Genomic DNA, 20930 nt, shown 5'->3' with positions numbered 1-20930 from the left:
GACACAGCCTGTAAGTTTGGTTTCATATTTAAAGTCCCACTCCGATCATATTTTGAGCTATTTTTAAACATTCCCAGTGGTCTTTAAATTATGATTATGCCATTTTTAGCCAAAATCACAAAACCTGTGCCGTTTTCTGGGACTTCGCTTCAGCAGAGCGGCAGTAGCTCATTAGCAATTCGCCTCTGCGTTGTGGGCGGAGCCGTTGGCACGGAGACGACCCTCCCCCTGCCCGTTGCTGAGAGCTCTGTCTCTCCCGTTAGCTTACACCCCCAATACCGGTGGGGCAACAGTATTATATACACGTTAATTATTATTATCCGAAGTTAATCAAAGTTATCACCGATCATTATTTCACTCCAAGACGTCACGTGTGGAGACGCCCAGTGGAGTTACTACGTCACAACTCCAGTCTATTTTAGCCGGCATTTTAGCGTCTGCTACTGATTCACAGCCATTTGAATGTAGAAATACTCAGAAATACAACTTTGAGCTTATTTTTCTCAAGATATGTCCTCTAACATCAGAAAAATGCCACAAGAACATGTTAACACCTAGAAAAACATTATTTTCATCGGAGTGGGTCTTTAAAGAATTTGCTACTGACTATTTAAATGTGAGTTTTGAGCAGTATAGAGTAGCGCTTGCTTGTCGTTACTATGATCACAAATGCAGACATAGTTTTATGTTTAGTGTTCTCACACCCGTAGCGTGTAAAAACACAGATTATAATCAGTAATTATGTACCCAATGAAATAAAACCTTACCAATCTAATACGATCTGGTCCAGTCACGCTGGCAAAGTTGATCGATCAGCTTGGTAGTACCGACATTGGCCCTCATTTATCATTCTTGCGTAGAAACGGGCGTATATGTTGGCGTAAGATTATGCTTACACTCCTCTCACCGCCTGATTTATGAAGCTGTGCGTACCTTTGAAATCCAGGTGTACGCAATACCTGCCCTTGATAAATCCCGCGGCTGAAAACGATCGTCATTAGAATAACACGCCCCTATATATTCAAGTCTCCGCTTCCCCCACGCCCTCATTTTACGCCATGGACACACGGAAGACGGCATAGAAGAGAAACTTCTCCGACGTGGAGCCGAAATGTCCTATCACAATGCATTATTTTACAGCACGTCTTTTGAATTAGCATTCAATTTCGAATCACGTTACATGTATGGGGTGTACAATAGTGATGATGATGATGTGATGTGGAGTACCATTCATTCACATTAATAATTGCATGACAATTTGTAATATTATTCTTAGTATTATTAGTATGCTTTGTATTATTAATGACGCTTATTGTTATTTAGAAGAAGAATGTCATTATTATTATTTGTATTATTATTATTATTTAAAAGAAGAAGAATGTTTTTTTTATTATTTTGTCAGTCTGAATTATTTTTTGGTCATTGAAAGCCTTTCGTTACCGAACCCAGTCCGTGCGCACTTGCCGGGCCTAACCATGAAACGTCAGGGTAAAGCGCACAGGCTCGCAACTGAAGGAATACATATGCTTATAAATCAAATGCTTTGGTAAAGTCAAATTAAACATTGAAGTCCATGTTGCACAAAAATAAACACTGAAGTTTATAATTACTGTTGTTGTTGTTGTTGGTCATATATCAATATATCATATCTTTTAGTTATGTCAGTTTGAGCAGTTGATCAGTTAGTTTGTCAGTGCGTTTTGTGGTGTTAGGAATTGTTTTTCTGCGCATTTCCGCACTAACTCAAAACGTGCGTACACCACCTCCTGAGCTGGCGTAGGATTTGAGCGTGCCGTACGCCAACGTTCATATTGATAAATCTCAAAGTCACCGTGGTTTTGGGTGTACGCCAGGTGTACGCTGGAAATTTGGTGTACGCACTTTTGATAAATGAGGGCCATTATCACCTGTCATTATTGCTTTGGGAGCTGATGTTCCAAATATGGTCAGGGGCGTGACACTTCCGTCACATGATTAAGGTTTTTGGGCCAATCACAATGCACTGGATCGATGGCCAATCAGAGCACACCGCGCTTTTCAGAACGATGAGCTTTGTAAAAATCTGGCGGGGCATAGAGGAGCAACAATAATGTAAGATATGTGTAAAATAATGATTTTTTTTTTTTTTACCTAAAACCGCGTAAACACATTGCATTAAACCAAATACACAAAATAATGTTCTTTTTAGAACCATCATATGGCCCCTTTAAAGACATGAGATGTCAAGACATTACTGTAGTTATAACTCAACATTTTTTTGTGAGTGACTGGTTAAAACAAAATGATAACTTTTCACTCACGCGTTTAAATGCAGTTTTCAATCCCAAAACCTAGCTGTGTGTATGAGGCCTCTGAGCATTAAATATTTCTATAATAAAACCTTCTAGATGCATCATTTCATATGAGTGTGTGTGTGCTGAACATGCCACAAGTTCATGTATTATGTCACATTACAGATGCCCTTTCATTAGTTGCTGGGTCAGGTGTGTGTGTGCGTGTATGTCTGTCTCTGTCTGCTGAATCATGTGGTTGTGTCACATGAGGATTATCATGTTTTCTCAGATGTATTGCAACAACCACACTTACTGATTTTCACATTGTCTTCTAATCCTCAATTTTCTGGCATTATGGGTATAGGCTAATCGTCATTGAGTGTGAATGTGACCAAGTGGGAGAGAGGAGCAAGTTGTGTCGTGTGTAGTGACCGTGTGTGTGTGTGATCGTGTTGAGATGCTATTTTTATCCTCTCTCCTCTTGTTCCTGTCTCTCTGTTGCTAGGAGCTCAGTTCTGGGATGGTCTTCTCCAGAGACTCAGGTTAAACAAACGCACAAGTCCCTGCATCTTGCGTATTGTTTCTGAACCGTATGTTATGTATAATTGTTATTAGTGGTGGAGTGGACAACTGATTGGCATTTTTTTAAATATCGCCATCAGCCGATACGTTTTTCTGTTTGGTCGATGTGTTGGAAGTGGGACTTTTATTTTGACATCGCTGAGAACGCCAGCAACTGAGCACACAGCGCTCCATTCTCCATCTTCTCTGTTCAGCAACTTCTATACGTTATTATTATAGTGTCTGCTTTTATATTATTAGTAATAGAAAGGCAAACAATATAACACTATCTAATCTACAGTCAGCATTTAGCAAAAAACAGATTTATATTCAAATCTTTGAATATCTAATAAACATTGGATTTCACAAACCTTGCAGACTAAGTCGAATCCATCTTGTGAAGTGTGCATGTGTAGACTGCATGAACGCTTGTATTCCGTGTGTAAGTAGCCTATATGCGGATTGAATGCGGAGAGGAGAGTTCAAAAGCCACTGGACACACACACAATTGACAAACTTTAAACCCTTGATTTCAAACTATACTGTGCTATATCCAGTTGGCCATATGGCATTTTAATTTTCACTAAATTAATCATATTAAATATTAGGTATAATACTTTGCTCTATAAGATATTGGCACCAGCCATCAAAAAATCAATATTGGTCGACCATTAATTATCATACATACAACTCTCTATGCACAAACATTTAGGCCTTTATTCACATCTAGGCTAAACATTCATCAACAAGCTCAAGCATGTTCGGTTGACCTAAGAACTAATGAGGTTCATTCTCGTGTGTTACGCAGCACATATAAACCAATGAGGTTCATTCTCGTGTGTTGCGCATTACATTTGAACCAATGAGGTGCATTCTTGTATGTTGTGCAGCACGTTAGAGCTTCCGCAAGAGGTTTGTTCTCTCGCATCAAACAGGTTTGGTTGAGCTTCTGTTTATGTTTGCTGATCAATGTTTAAATGTGAATAAAAGCCTAAATTAATTCTGTTTATCATATAAAGCGATCGAATCTCTTCAGAAAATTTGGACTAAACCTCTCAATTCATATGGATTCGTTTTACGATCTCTTTATGAACTTTTTGAAGCGTCAAAGTCGTAGTTGTGTAGCTGTCAATGGAGGGACAGAAAGCTCTCAGATTTCATTAAAAAAGATCTTCGTTTCTGAAGATGAATGAAAGTCTATGACAGACAGGATGAGAAATTAATGACAGAATATTTATTTTTGGGTGAACTATCCCTTTAATTTATTTGAATTAAATCAAAAACAAACTGGAAGCAGAATAAAAGCATAATGCTTAATTGAGAAATACTTCTATTTTATTTTTTAATTTGTTAATTTATTTAAAGGATAATGTTTATACTTTTTTTTTTTTCTGTAGGCTAGTATTGTGAAATTTCACTAGTATTGGTACTTTTGAAGTTAATATCACTCCATGTTAAAAATGCATGAGCAGTCTTCTGAGGTGTAGGGCAGTGTGTCTGTGTGAGGCTCATACACGAAAGAGTTATAATGATGGTGTGGAAACCTGGAGTGGACTATTCCCATCTGGCCCGCGTGACTAACTCTGACGTAACCGCTGCTGACACGGTCAGGCTGCTTTCTGAAACGCTTAAAACACACACTGACTCAGAAACATGGAGGAGCCAGAATTGTTTGAAATAGATCATCCATGCTTACTTATTCTCTTTAGGCTATATTTTGTGTCAGCTTTAAAGGCATTTGTATCAATATTGTATCATTTTCTTTAGTAATATTATGGATAATGGACCACAGTCTGGAGGCCTAAACTTAGTGTGCAGCTAGTTGTCATAAATGTGCTCATTTTAACTACGTTCTTTTCTTTAGTTTCGTTGTTTGTTTCTGTCTTCATGTTTATAGGGTCAGTCATTCATGTATAATCAGGATTATTGGTTGGTTCTGGTTGTTCTCTCGGAATCAGATGAACTGCTGTTTGTCTACTGTTGTCATGACTGCATTCATGCTGTCTGTATTATTACGGTTGTAATTATGATTTAGTGATGAGGCAGATCAGGCAGGATGACAGCTGATGCAAATTATAAGCCAGCTATAAGTATATAAAAAAAAACATTAATAATAATAAAAAAACATTCAGCACTGCATGGATTATGTTGTATGGCATGACATGATTCTTTAAAAATTGTAATTTATGTTAAAGGTGAACTATGCAGGTTTTTTACCTCAACCGAACAGCTTCGGAGTCGTTGGAATGGTTATATTACTCTTTTCGGGTTGAATGGTGGTCGTTTCCAAAGTCCTTTTAGGCAAGTCATGCCACTCGGCCGCCATCTTGGCAACGCCTCTGGGCAGCTATTTCGGACTAACAAGACCAGGCTCCTATCTAAATGAATGGGCAGAGAGTCAGAACTGCAGTTTCACTGGTCACCGGGACATAAAAACTGCATGTATAGAAACAGCAGTAAATTATGATAAAAATCGCTGAAAAAGTTTGATGACTTTGCCCCAAAATAAGGTTTAAAACGCCTTTTTCCCCACAGGTTATACTTTTACTACGCATGCGCAAGGGTTCTCTCCCTCGGTCGTGCGTGCGCTACACAGTTTGAAGCACAGTATGTGCAAGCTCTTGCTCGCTCGCTCTAGATTCCGGGAGATTTGAACTAATTTGCGGGCATCAGGGAGCCACTATCAATCTGCGGGAGACTTCTGATGTCTGATATTTACACAACTCACACATACACTGCATATCAAATCTGCCGCCTTTTCAAACAGTAACGTATTTTGCGCTGTCGCAAACCTCAACTGTGCGCATGCGTCAGTGGAACCAGACGATAGGCTTAAATGTTTCCCGGCTTGACTGTTAAAAGCAGACGATTGGCTTTCCAGCGGGAGGGGCGGGACATGTGCATACAACCGCCATCTTTGGTGTTACGGGTTTTCCCCATATAGTTGTATTAAGGATTGATGAAGTGGCATGTCTCTATATAAATAGTCTCTGTCGTTTCGCACCCCCCTATCGCATGTGAGCGGAGAAAACACACTTGCAACTTTGAGCCGGCGTGCCGCCGGCCGCAGCATCGGGAAGTGTCGCGTGATATCAGGTCTCGCGATGTAACGAATTGCTTTACGGCAAAAAAGATCTGATAAAATTCTGATAAAATAAGCATCAAACAGAAATAACCCGGCGCCGTATACATGTGGTGTTCGAGGCGCACATACAATACAGACTGCCGACAGTTAAACAGGGCGCGCGCAGCTCTTAAAGGGGCCACACCTTATTTCAACTCGTTACAGCTTCCATCCTACTGAACAGGTACCGGTGGACAGGGGGAGGGGATCCGGCCGTGAGTGCAGAGCCATCTCTGCGTGAATGCTATTTACGACAGTACAAGTACTCCACAGCAACTCTAGGGGTCGCTGTTTGACAAAAACGGAATTCCTGCATAGTGCACCTTTAAAGTGCCCCATTATGCTTTATCGAATATTACCTTTCATGCTGCGTGTAATACACTGCAAAAAAGCTTTTCTTACTTAGTATTTTTTGTCTTGTTTCCAGTCCAAATATCGAAAGATTCTTAAATCAAGATGAATTTACTAGACAAGTAAAATGGTTTAAGATTATGTTTCTTGGGGAAAAATCTAAATTAGTGAGTTTTTGCTTAAAACAAGCTAAATTATCTGCCAATGTCTTGTTTTTGTTTGAATTAAGATGGTTTTTCTTAGCAATAACTCACTTCCAGAAAATGAGACATAGCTAATACAGTATATTAAGTAATTTTACTTATCTGGTAAATGCATCTTGATATTTTTAGATTTTGGACTTGAAACAAGACAAAAATACTTAGTAACAAAAGCATTTTTTGCAGTGTATAGATGTTTGTAAATGTAAAAGGACTGACAAATTCCATCAAGCGCTTTAAGCGGTGGACCAATCACAACAGACTGGGCCATTTGACCAATCAGAGCAGAGTAGGCTCGTGGAAAGGAGGGGTTTAGAGAGACTGAATCTTCGAATGAACGTTTTCAGACTCTTTAAGAAATGAGGTGATGTGCAGAAAGTTGGGAACCTTTAAAAATAGCAGAATTGCATGATGTAATGCTGCTGGTTCTTGATCTCTTTTGCCTGCTTTTGAGTTCCTGTGTGTCATGTGATTCAATGTTTTAATCTGTTTTTCACAGTTTTTTCTGCATCAACTGACAGAATTGACTTGCTCTTATAATGAATCACAATGCTTTCAAATATGTGTGTTAAAACAACCAGATAAAGAGCAATACTGAAGGAACACTGTGTTGCCGAGTGATATTAACTGATAATTTTGTCTGTACAGTATGCCCGGGTCTGGATCCCGGATGTAGAGGAAGTGTGGAGGTCAGCAGAGCTCACCAAGGACTACAGACAAGGAGACGGAGTACTGCAACTACAGCTAGAGGATGGAAAGGTCAGTGTGTGTATATTTGAGTAATGAGTTTTTATAAGCCTCATCAGATTATTTGTATGAACATTACTCACCGTACAATGGATTTACTGGAGCACTTTAATTTTCTTGGGATTTGTCCAAGGGATTGAACCTACAACCTTTGTGTTAGCAGCCCAGATCATTAACCATTAACCATTTTGCTTCTCAATTGGTTTGGCCATGGGACCCACATTTTCCTATATGGTCATTAAACCACTACCCAAATTTGTAGGAATTTGAATCAAGCTAATTTATTTCTCAAAAATGGTTGATTCACACACCGTCCCACTTTACCTAACACACATAAATTGTAAGAATATCAATAACACTGATGAATAAATAGTAATGCTAATAAATAGATGTCTCAAACTAGTCTTAGTTAGTATTTGTCATCAAAAAATAAAGAAAATAATGTTGAAAAGGTTTTTAAGGTGACAGAGACTACAGTTACCATGGTAAAAACAATACTAACATGAACTGAACTGTTAATAAAATATATGGACAGTGACACTGATCCTGATAAATATAATGAACATCATACCTGCATGCAAATCCTTCCCAGCTAACACATGACTTATCAGTTACATAATTGAATACTTTTTGGTAATTTCATCGCTTACTAATCGAGAACGCAACTACGAGGTTGCATTCTAGTAATTTAAAGGTGCTGTCTGTAAGAATGCACTTCTTTTTTATTTCAGTTTGTACAAGAAAGGGGCATGGAATACACCTGATGTTACATGATCTGTAAAGCGCTGTTTACATGCAACAAACTCTGGAAAGATGTCAGTAATAATGTAGAAATTCCCCATTTTGAAAAAGTAGTTCCACTTAACTTAAATGTACATAACTAGAATTACGTAAGAATTACAGTATATGCAATTTTGCATAATTATTAGATATTCTGATCATATTTGTTTCAAGGTCATTTCTCCAATTCCAAACCACATCAATCATAATAGATTTTGTATGTAATAATTTATTGGTGATTTAATTGTTGATGACGGAAGATGTGGCTTGAAAAGCACCTTATTTTTAGATGTGCATAATACTTAGGTATGCGTCTTCTTTTCTTCTCAACCTATTTTTGTGATCCAATGAGCATTTGATTTTCCGATGGTCACACCATTTCTTTATCCGATTGTCACACTTTAGTTTTGAAATTTCTACAGTCCCTCTCATGGGCACTTCATAATTTTTATTCTTTTTTTTACTTTTTCCGTGTCAGTTCCATTTTTGGTCCATTTCATGTTATGTTTTGTCTTTGTGTTCACCTTCTTTTTGCTCATTTTCAGTTGACCCAGTTTTCCCATGTGTTTCTTTGATTCATCTCATTCACCTGTCCCTTGTTAATTAGTTCATTAGTCCTCGTTTGGTTTAGTATTTATAGTCCCATGTTTCCTGAGTTCTTTGTCCTGTCTGAACGTCATGTTGGTAATGTGTTGCAAGCCTGTTTTTCCTGTATCTTCCGGAGTTATTTGGATTAAAGACTTTTCACTTGTTATTTCGTCTTCGTGAGGACTCTTTGGCAACATACCGTGACAGTAGTTGCATATTGCAGTATTAAGGCTAACGATTAATTGATCGTTAATTTAAACGACGCTCGATCATGGGAATTTGTGTAAATTGACATCACCAATTCATGCACAAAACCAGTATTCATTGAGCACTTCTCTGACATATGGTTTATTTTTTTAAATTAATTTTAAGAGTGTTTGTTTTCTAGTAGATGGCAGCAATCTTCTATTAAACTATGGCACATTTTTCATGTTATCACTATGGATGAAACCGAGAAATGTAGATCTTTTTAAAAGTGAGTTCTACATAAAATGTTTCTATTTTAAGGTAAAAAAACCTGACGTTATCTCTAGCTCGATAGCTAGCTTTTTCAAAATAACCAATGTTATCGTCTAACTATTATGCAATTAGATAAAATGTCCATTCAATACATTACTTCTGTCTTTATCCTCTTTTTCTTCCTTTTCTCTTCTTCCCTAGGCACCAAAAGGCTTCTTGGCTATCTATGGCATGCTAATGCTAATTTATCATGTGTCATAAATTCGGCCATCGGTCTCTCTCAGGTGAAGTTTGTAGGAGTGTTCGAATTGAAGTGGCGCTGCGCAGACAGATCGGTGTATGACATCAAAGTATTGCGAGAGTGATTAGAGAGCATATGGCACCGTATACTTTCGAAACGCTCTTGTGGTACAGTATTAGCTTCAAGTCGAACACACCTACAAACTTCAGTGTGGGCGCCTCTAGCATTTTCCTATTCCAGCCCTGATGTTGTTCAAAAAATATATTTTTTTTTCTTCAGTGGAACACAAAAGACGTTTTGCAGATTGTTGACCTAGATATTTGCCTTATAATGCAAGTGATTATTAATTGTCTAGCTCCAAAAAAAGACAAAAACATGTGACTTTGCTCTATTAAGTATGTCAGACTGAAGTCATTTGATAGTTTTGTGTGAGTCTTCATCCAATGAAAATCGTACCAGAAGTACAAGTAATAAAATAAAAAATAAAACCTTTATTTTTTTATCTGTGGAAAAAAAAACAAAAAAAGAGAAATGTCTTAATATTTTTTTTTCATACAATGGAAGTTAATGGTACCCAAAAACTGTATGATTACCAACATTTTTTCAGAATGTCTTTTTTGATGTTCCACAGGAGAAAGAAATTCATATAGGTTTGGAATGACATGAGGGTGAACACATGACAGATGGCATTTTGGGGTGATCTATCCATTCATTTTAGCCTGTATTATCCTGATACCTCAGTGATGTCAAATGTCAAATTCTACTGTGGCGTGCAACCAATTCCAACAAATCAGATTTGAATATCCTGAAACGTAAATGAGTCCGTTTTTCAGCCTGTTCCTCACAGGAAACCATTGTTTGTCTTCAGAAGATGTATGACGGTTCCCCTCAAAACACAACTTCATATAATTTGTTGTGCTGTGAATTGTGTAATTCAGGAATTGGAGTACAAATTGGACCCCAAGACGAACAACTTGCCACATCTGCGTAACCCAGATATCCTGGTGGGAGAAAATGACCTGACGGCTCTCAGCTACCTTCACGAGCCTGCTGTGTTACACAACCTGAAAGTGCGCTTCACCGATTCCAAACTCATCTACACTTACTGCGGTAAACACACACATACACAAGACATACACGCATTTAATGTGTCTGGAAATATTTGGGCTCAATTGTCTTTTATCGTTTGACCCAGGTATTGTGTTGGTCGCTATAAACCCATATGAGACGCTTCCCATCTATGGATCCGACATCATTAATGCGTACAGCGGGCAGAATATGGGCGACATGGACCCTCACATCTTCGCAGTGGCAGAAGAGGCTTACAAACAGATGGCCAGGTGGGGCTGAGCAAGTTTAAGTTAGTTGAACTGTTGTTGGTTGATCGTTACCTGAATAAGGGCCTGAATAAAAGGCCCTGATATGCTCATGGTGAAGGTCTGTTTTGTTCTTTGTTCAGGGCAGGGGTAATAACAGATTTGAAATACATGACCGCCCATGTTGATGGGAGCAGTGTTTAGATGAATAGTATGTGCTGCACACTATTTTCTAAATGGCCTTGTTTACACCTGGTATTAAGATGCGTTTTGGTCGACCGTATCACAAGTTTTTTTTTGTCCACTTTCAACCACTTCTGTCCGGATTTTTTCGAGGAGAGGGTCTATCATGTATGTTTTTTTTTTTTTAATCTTTCGATCTAATGGACCAAATAAGCTTGTGCCATTTAGATATGAACACGAAAGGAGACGATGGAAAAACCTACTGAGAGCATCAGCTTTTGTTATTGATCTTACAGCCACTAGACCACGCTGAACGTGGTGAGTGTGTGTGTTAGAAGAACATTGTGCTTGGATTGTTTTTCATCTTCTAACCAAACTTGGGTCTTCAGCCGACAGTTTAAATCCCGTCTGGCTAGCGCAATTCCCCTAACATTTAGGCATTAAAGCTGGAGGAGGAGAGTAGGCATCTTCTGTGTTTGTTCGAACGCATTCGACCTGATGAGCGTTTACACTACGAAAGCAATCTGGTCTAATGCGTTTTCGACTACCTCTGGAAGTGGTCGGAAGTGGACAAGCTCAAAACGTTTTAGACCCCATTTACACCTGTATTTAGCATCGTCCACTTGTGATCCGATCGACCAAAACACATCTTAATTCCAGGTGTTAACAGGGCCAATAACACAACACACACACAACAAGAATGATGAGAAAAGTGCAGTTGAGAAATGGATATTTTGTCTGATATTCACTACGCCATTCAAGTTAAGTAAGGTTTATTTATATAGGGCTTTATTGTTACATAGCAATAAGGTGTGATCACATTTTTGAAATTGCAGACGAATTTCATGGACAAAAAAGGTCCATTGTTTATTATCAATAGTGAAGCTATATATGAAGCTCAAACAGATGTCAACCAAGCAGCTTTCTATTGGTCAACACAGCGAACTTGCATGACCAACTGAAGCTGATGCGAAATCTGCATGGGAAAATCTTTCAACCTTATGCAAATTCCCAGTAATGTGGATTTCTATTGAAATAACTTCCCCTGGAAAAAAGTAGCAGAACAATGGTAAATTTGACATGAGCTTTACACACGCACGCACACACACACAAAACAGCCCCGGTTCTACAGTTTTGGAAATCACAATTTAAATTATAATTACAACTTCAATTTCAACTAAAGTGTGTTCATGTTTTTAGTAAGCCTACTCATGCCTGACCTTGATGGCTTGAGTGTAGAAGTGAACCTGAAAAATATTAAAAGGTGGAGCCCCAGAGTACACCTACCTATTACGTATTTGTCATGGACCAATTTCAGATCTAAGGTGTTTACTAGCCAACGCAAAGTTATCTGGACAGTTTCGAACCACAAACAAAAACTCCAAGCGAACTTCATTTTGACCACTTTTTTCAGAATATATTTCATTTTATCGAAAACTATCCTTTTAGGTACAATGGATCTGCACTTGCATTGCATCAGCCAAGCATTCATATTTGCATAGTGTATGTCTCTGTGTTAGTATGAGCTATACTGCTCAATCTAAGGGGAAGGTTTGTAGGTCAGGATGTTGCTCACTGCAGCCCAGCCAAAAATAGCCCAGCCAAGGTTATGTTTCTCTCGCTCGTTTTCTTGGGTCTCTTGTTCCTTCTCAATGCAGCTGCAATGGTGTGCACTACTGAAGCTGTCTGTCTGAAAGGTTCATTGATCAGTGGATGCCTGTGTGGCAGCAAAAGCTACAGTTTTCTCAGTTACCACATGACGGAGCATCATTTTCTAAGAGCCTTGTGTTTTTCCTCTTTGTCTTTGCAATACACCATTATACACCAATACAAATCAATAGATTTTCAGCATTCTTAATGTGTAAACTCTAGTGTGTATTAAGCACCCTGGTATCTAGCCAAGTCAAGTCACCTTTATTTATATAGCACTTTTTACAATAAAGATTGTATTAAAGCAGCTTTACAGTGATAATAATGCAACAAAGTTTTTTTCGGCTGTACAGCAGATCTAGAAGAAAATAGTGCCGTAGTCCAGCTTAAGTAAGTTCAGTGATGGTTCATTTTTGTTGTAAAAAAAGTTATTAATTTAGTTTATTTATATATATATAAAAGTGATGTCATCGTCAAGCTCAGTTCAGTTCTCATATAATGGCGTCAATGCGGGCAGATCAATAATATTGTTGAGTGTCCTAGTGGCACTAGTAACCACTGACAACACCACATTTTCTTAAAAATCTTATTTCATTTTGTATTTTTGCATCATTCAGGGATGAGCGGAATCAGTCCATCATTGTGAGTGGAGAATCTGGAGCAGGGAAAACTGTTTCAGCAAAATACGCCATGCGTTACTTTGCCACGGTCAGCGGCTCTGCCAGTGAAGCCAATGTAGAGGAGAAAGTTCTGGCATCCAACCCCATCATGGAGGTGAGTTTTTCCTGCATCACTAGATCAGTGCGTCATTCTGGAATCAGTGCTGAGACTCGGGCGGTTTGTTTTCATGAAGGTCTTTAATAATACAGACATTTATATCTCAGAGAGCCAAAACCCTTGGGCTGGGAGACTAAAAGCTGTTCACTGGCTGAATATGAGTGCCTTGTTCAGACTGTTATATCTCCTCTTCACTGCATGGTCTTTATCTCCCCAGGGCTCATTTCACTCAGTACAACAGTAGAGAGAGAATGTGTGTGTGTGTATTTGAGTGCTCACATGTGTATTAGAGTAAATGTAGTGTTAGCATAAAGCTCACATGACCTTCTCTGCTGTCCTTAACTCACACATTTCTTCAACATACTTAAAACAGACACAATCACTATGTTTCCTCTGTATACATTTTGGCATGTAAAAGCATCATGGGAATTCCAAACATAAAGGCTGTTCCAAACATTATGTGGAATAATTATGTAAAATTATATATATATATATATATATATATATATATATATATATATATATATATATATATGTTTTTTGTAGGCCAACCCGAAAGTTAGCATCGCCCTGGTTCCCTCAACAAAAGCACAATAGGATCTTTACATTGGGTTTTGGATTATCGCAGAAAATATGCTCTGTGACCAACCAAACTATGATTCTTACACGTTTTGTCCATCATGATAACCTTCACAATTGACTACTTTTAATAATTTTGAGGCCTAAATTCAATCACCAGAAGTAAAAAGCTAAACAAAGTACACCACTATTGTGTACCTATATTTTAAAAATGAACAATTAACACCATAACAATAAGTGTGCTTTTTACCCTAAATACCTTACTTTTACATATTTGTCAGTTCTTGAAAAAATGTTGACTCTCCCATGCCCTTTGCATGAGCATTGATTTGCTTTTTTTTTACAGCCTTATAATAAAAGAGATTGTAAAATATTGTGTGAAAGTATTTGAAATATTTATACTAATATACCCCCCCCCCCCCCCCCCCCCCCCCCCCACATGATCTAGTCTCCCACACACATGATCTTCCTGTCACTCTGTTTTTGAATCAATAACCTTTCTGTGTGCTCCTTAAACCTTTAACCCTGTTCTCTTCTAACTGAAACAACAAAGAAACCCCCAGGTCAGTCCAGTACTTCCACTCAAACTGATGTCTTTTCTGTTCTCATCTCTAGTCCATCGGTAACGCCAAGACCACCAGGAATGACAATAGCAGTCGATTTGGGAAATACATTGAGATCGGCTTTGATAAGAGGTATCACATCATTGGTGCGAACATGAGGACATATCTGTTGGAGAAATCACGCGTCGTATTTCAGGTGAGGGATGAGCATGAATGACATTCTGTCACTTTGGAGATTCACTTTGGCCTTTATATCTTAAACTACCCATATTCTAAACCTTCTCAGCATATTTTTTTGGCCCAAAAGGTCCACAATCTTCAAAAGGTCCACAAATCAAATATTTATCGAGCATAAAATATTATTTATCAAGACCATTTTCCACCCTCTCTTTGACATTTAGAATGAAACAGACTCTTTGCAACTGTACCTTTAAGACTTGACCTATGTCAGGATTGGCTAACCTTTCTGATGAAAAGAGTACTGTAATAGTGCCTTTGGCATAAAATCTGGAATTAAATAGTTTATGGATATATAGTACAGTATGTAAAAATCTTGGTGGTCAAATGTTGATGTAGTGATGTTTGTGATGTCATAACCAGGACAATTTCTGAATCATTCGTTCTGCATGCGTCGAAATGCGTAGGAGAGCTTTGTTTTGTGTGTAGCCATGAAATAATAAAGGCTTTATAATCTAAAAGAGTGCCATGGTCATCCCAGAACTTTACTGAAGCAAAACAAATCCGTTTAGCAAAGGTATGATTATATGAATGTTTAAGAATCAATCTAGAATACGGTAGAGCATTGAAATCTGTGCCTCTCAGATGGAAATGTTGATTTCTCTCATTGCCCTCAAATGTGATTTTTCCATGTCAGTTTTTTTCTTCCTCAATGGAATACTGAATTAATGTGTGGTTTCTTCTTTGTAGTCTTAAAACCAAAAGCCTGCTGTATTTCAGAATTACCACCAGATGTTATCAAACACTTAGTGATCCAGAGAGTAACTTTGTTTGTGCGCTTTTGAGTCTTTCTGAGGGTTTTTATTATGTAAAAAAAAAAAAAAATTGTATCCCAGACATATCAGATACTCTACTTGATTTTTACATTTGCATGAATAGATGGGGACATACGAGTCATGCTGTTTTCCAACATTACGATAATATTAAAGGTTAAAATTAACAACTGATTTGTATACAAATGTTTAAATTGCACAATTAATTTTTATAATAATAACAACTTTATAATATAATTTTTTTAACGACATATTTATGTTTCTACTCCACTTTGTGCTTTGAAATATAAATACTTAAACGGTGGCTGTCATAAAAACTTGACTGAGGTATTCAAACACACATTCAATATTAAAGAACATGTAAAAATATAAATAATATGTTATATTGCAGCAAAATGTTCCTTTCTAGAGTTCATTTTTCCAACCAACTATCCAGCTATAGACATTGAAAGGCTTTTCTGAGGTAAATGTAATGTTAAGTGACATATTGTTTACAAGCTGTTTCGTCGACACCCTTCCACAGTTGAAACACTGATTGAGCGATTACATGAGCTGTACTGGATCTTTCAACAATCCTTCTGGTGTTCATTCATGTGTATTTTGTGCTATAACTAAATTGAAACTGCTTTGAAAAATGGCCTAAGACAGTGTACACAAAGAGGAGCAGCCGCCACTCCCTCTGAAGCACACCGCACTTCCTGCTTATGGCAGATCTAATTTTAGCTCCTCTCAGATACCTCAGGGATTTAATTCACAGTACGATTTTCATTTCTTGAAGGCTCCTATGTCTTTCTGCACTTTCAGGACTCCAAGCCCTAGTGAGCTAAGCTAATATTATGCTGCCTCCTTCGATACCTTTATCTGGCCAAATTCCAGAATGTACTGCGATGAATGAATTCCAAAATAGCGGATGAAGCGAGGAAAATGTCAATTAAAATATTATGTCAGCCAGTGCTGAAAGGGATTGCTAAATACAGTTAAATAAAATTTAAAATGGACTTTTTTTTTATATTTCTGTGTGCTGAGTGCTTTGTATGTCTATAGAGTATCACATAAAATTGTTAGCTTAGCAAGATGCTAATTTCACACTTATTTGGAATAAATTGTCAGTCGAGTCTTTGTTGAGCTTCAAGTGAGGAATGTTTTTTAAATGGTTATGAAGAGTCAGTCACCTAAGGATGCTGCCTTGCAAGGTAGCTGCCTATGTAAACAGTAGACAACAAGGCAGCCCACTAGGTTTTAAAAGAAAGCTGTTCATTGAGCAAATATAGGCTGTATCCGAAATCGTCCCCCATACCCCTTATTCATTATTCACTACATTACTCCGCTAATATAGTACACTGAATGAATGAAAACAAGCAAACGAATTCAGACACTGAGTGTGCTTGAGGTGCAGCATGGCATTCAGTGCATCGTGTTCTCTAGGTGTTGAGTATACATCGATTGTACACTCATTGTGGTGGATTATTATGGGATGAATGAGTTCACTCGTCCACTATGGTTTTCGGACACCACTACAAATGGCTGTCCTCATAGTGATGCACCAACATTTCTGCAACTGATAATAACTTATATTATATTATATAATTTTATATAAAAAATTTGTTTGTTTTTTGCACCATTATTATTGGCCCCAAAACTGATCAGGCCTACATAAATGACTTCATCTGGCCCAGGTGTGAGAAACATGTTTGGAATTCAGAGGCCTTTTCTCCTTCTGGGCAGCTCAGAAAGATTAAAGCTGGACAGGAATGAGGATAATGGAGTTAAACATGTCTGTTCAGTGTTATATAACATACTCACAGAGACTGCTGTTGTGCTTAGGGGAATTCCAGATGAGTTAAGTATGTGTGATTGTCAGATGCAGAGTTTGACCAGAAATGTACTCTATGCAAGTATGTAAATTTAATGGTATTTTGCAAGCTTGTTCATGCTTAACATGCATTACTGTGACAGTAATGGGTTGCACCGTTTTTTTGTGTATGGTATTTCATCACAAAAACCTGCATCTTATTCACTAACCACCTGCGATCCGTGCTGGTATTGTGTCATGCATGTATTTCATTTAAATAATTAGCCTTCTTTTCAGAATGAGCGCTCCTTATTTCTATATAAATTAGGTTTTGATGGGTATATATTAGTCAGAGCTTTTTGCCTGGCACAATTAACAATGTTATTATCAACTGTAGTAGGTGGTAAACAGAATTGTATTTAAAAAGGGATATTTGTCTAGAGTTTTCTTTTGATCATTGGCCCAGTAATTCAAATTATAATCTAATGGGGGAAAAATTGGTTTTCATATATTGATGGTCTAGTTTGGTGGGTCAAAAAGGCAGATTGCATTTAATGGAGAGTTATTGATTTATATTAGTTATTAAATTACTCTTAAGAAAGAAATTATTCTTGACTTTATTTTCAATTTAGAATTTAAGAAGAAAATAGCAGTTACAAAGAATATTATTCTTTAAGGGATACTTCACCCAAAAATGAAAAGTCTGCCATTAATTACTCACCCTCATGTCGTTCCAAACCCGTAAGACTTTCGTTTATCTTCGGAACACAAATGAATATTTTATATATTTTTTATAAAATTTGAGTGATTTCTGTCCCTCCATTGACAGCTACGCAACTACCACTTTGACGCTTCAAAAAGTTCATAAAGAGATCGTAAAACGAATCCATACGAATTGAGCGGTTTAGTCCAAAATTTCTGAAGAGACTCAGTCGCTTTATATGATAAACATATTGAATTTAGGCTTTCATTCACTCATCAACTCACACATCAGTTGTGGTAAACGGAAGCTCAAGCATGTTCACTTGACGTGCGAGAGCCAATGAGGTTCATTCTCGTGTGTTACGCAGCACGTTTGAGCTTCACAAGAGGTTCGTTCTCGCAAGTCAAGCAGGTTCAGTTGAGCTTCTGTTAGTTCGCTGATCAATGTTTATATGTGAAAAGCCTAAATTCAATCTGTTCATCATATAAAGCGATCGAGTCTCTTCAGAAAATTTAGACTAAACTGCTCGATCCATATGGATTTGTTTTACAATCTCTTTGTAAACGTATGCTGGCAAAAATCTCTCAGATTTCATCAAAAAGATCTTAATTTGTGTTCGGAAGATGAACGAAAGTCTTATGGGTTCGGGACGACATGAGGGTGAGTAATTAATGCCAATTTAAATTTTTGGGCGAACTATCCCTTTAAGAATGTTCGGTCTCAGAAACCATAGTGATGTCAGTGGCCGATTGCATAAAATGCTTAGACTAGTTTTACAATTTAGTCATCAATTTTTTTCTTCAAGACTGTTCATAACTTTAAGTCAGTTACATAAAAACGTAGATTTTTCTAATTTGAATCCGAAAAGTAAGACTGATTAGCCCTAATTAACTGCTTGACAGTCTTAAGTTTATATTTATGCAAACTGGCCCCTGTGGTACAGTTAATCCACAGCTTATTCTGGCCAAGTACTTCCCACTTAGACAGGAAGAGTTCACATTGTTTACCACGTGTTTAGGGGCAGCTCATTCAAATAATGGTTCAGTAGTCATCACAGATTTAGCATGATATATTGAGTTTCTGTCCATCCATATTCTGTCCATAATATCACAGATATAATTCAAAACCAAAGTGAAATGTGATTTTGCTCATGGATATTTGGTTTACTTGGTGCTAATTGAAAGCTCTGAATACCTATTCATAAATAGATCTGATCGCATAACAAGTCAGCGTGAATGCCACAGTCAACTCCGACACACTTCATAATTAACACACTTTATGATCATATACTCCAGAAAAGTGTTGTCCTTCAAAGCCTCTCAAACATGCTAAAGTGCCCCTATTATGCTACAGTATATAAAAGGTTCCTAATTTTGTTTTGGAGGCATCTACAATAGGTTTACATGCATCAAAGTTCAAAAAACACTTTGAAGTGTCTGAAAACGATTCGTTCGAATATTCAGTCTCTCTAAACCCCTCCTTTCCGAGAGCCTACTCTGCTCTGATTGGTCAGATGGCCCAGTCTGTTGTGGTTGGTCTACCACTTACAGCGCGCATGAACAGCCAACAGACAACAGCCATTACCATATCTGAATTTCAGCTCCGGAGGCTTCCTCAGCACTTATATTCACAGTGATACGACCAGCAACGATGGCATCAGTTTTACTGTATCAATTTCAACACGAGTCCGTATCCTTTTGAACAGCATGTTCTCGACACGTCAACAACACGAACCAAACTCTCCCAGGCCTCAGCTACAACTACAGTGTTTGAAGACAGGTCAAAGTAGACGTTGCTCGCGGGCAGCCAATGATGACCATAGGGTGGAATTTGCTGACGACTCATTTCGGCAGAAAGGAGGCAATAACTTTATTTGTCGTGCACTTTTTGGTCTTTGAAACTTTGCAGACCTTTTACATTCACAAACGGCTATATTACTCACTGGATGAAAGGTAATATTTGAAAAAGCACAATAGTGCCACTTTAAATAAGTCCATGCAGCTTCATGAGCAGTAATGGATTTGGTTTGAACGTCTGTTTTTCTAAGTCCTGCAAATTTTGTTTAGGTTTCTTGTGACGCAATAAAATACTGCAGATGGAACCAACTGTTGATCTTAAATAATCTTATATGCTATTTTTGTTTTTCTTGCGTTCCTTGTTCTCCAGGCGGATGAAGAGAGGAATTATCATATCTTCTATCAGCTCTGTGCATCTGCTCACCTCCCGGAGTTTAAAGCCCTGAAACTCGGTGAGACAACATAACCCAGCATATTTCATTCAAGAGGAGAATTTCTTTATGAGAATATTATTCAGATTAGGATTACTCATTCATGGGAGTATTTTAGCAGTAATGGAATTGTTGGTAGGTGGGTCCTTATATGTTTATAAGTATTAAAGGTACACAATTTAACTTTGTTTTTCGATAATATTTTGTAAATATTATTAATGAGAGCGTGCAAAAAAAGCCATCTTGCTAACCATGCTGTTTCTGTACACATTTTTGACTGTCTATAGCGTGAAGCTGAAAGTTTGTTGTCACAATCAACAATAAAAATTGACCATGGATCACTCAAATCGGAAAAAACCTCAGAGGAATCACTGGTTGTAAAAACAAAATAAACATACAAACATTATTTATTTGTCCATCCGCTCTAAAATAGTATCCCGTAACCATCAAACCACAATCAACCAAATCCAAAACAATGTTCCGCAGTTTTTTGTTATTTTAACTGCTAGAGGGCCTAAAGTTACATAGTGCAGCCTTCAATGGATAGTTAACCCAAAAAATGTAATTTTGTAATCATTTACTCAGTTACATTTACAAGACTTTAGTTAATCTTCGAAACACAAATTAAGATATTTTTTTATGAAACATGAGAGGTTTCTGTCCCTTCATTGAAAGTCCAGGTAAAAAACTTAGATGTTGTTAAATATATCCGTATGGTTTAATCCAAGACAAAAGATACGGCCGCTTTATATGATGAGAAGATTTAATTTAGGCTTTTATACACAGAGAGCATCATATAGTAGGGT

General features: G+C 37.6%; 1 protein-coding gene across 5 annotated transcripts in view; it reads left to right on the top strand.

The window, feature by feature from the left end:
* Positions 1–20930, top strand: part of myo5aa (myosin VAa) — a 102066-nt gene that overhangs the window by 23283 nt on the left and 57853 nt on the right. For all 5 annotated transcript variants that reach the window (XM_056256707.1, XM_056256706.1, XM_056256705.1 and 2 more), the window contains exons 2-7: positions 7158–7268; positions 10263–10434; positions 10520–10664; positions 13091–13247; positions 14445–14588; positions 20064–20145. In XM_056256707.1, coding sequence (XP_056112682.1) covers positions 7158–7268; positions 10263–10434; positions 10520–10664; positions 13091–13247; positions 14445–14588; positions 20064–20145 — 811 coding nt within the window. The remainder of the gene's footprint in view (positions 1–7157; positions 7269–10262; positions 10435–10519; positions 10665–13090; positions 13248–14444; positions 14589–20063; positions 20146–20930) is intronic.

The sequence above is a fragment of the Rhinichthys klamathensis genome, unplaced genomic scaffold, assembly GCF_029890125.1.
Source record: "Rhinichthys klamathensis goyatoka isolate OS25496 unplaced genomic scaffold, OSU_Roscu_1.1 h1tg000131l_1, whole genome shotgun sequence".
In the NCBI taxonomy this organism is placed as follows: domain Eukaryota; kingdom Metazoa; phylum Chordata; class Actinopteri; order Cypriniformes; family Leuciscidae; genus Rhinichthys; species Rhinichthys klamathensis.
Note: the sequence above shows the minus strand (reverse complement) of the source record. Positions and strands in the feature narration are given on the sequence as shown.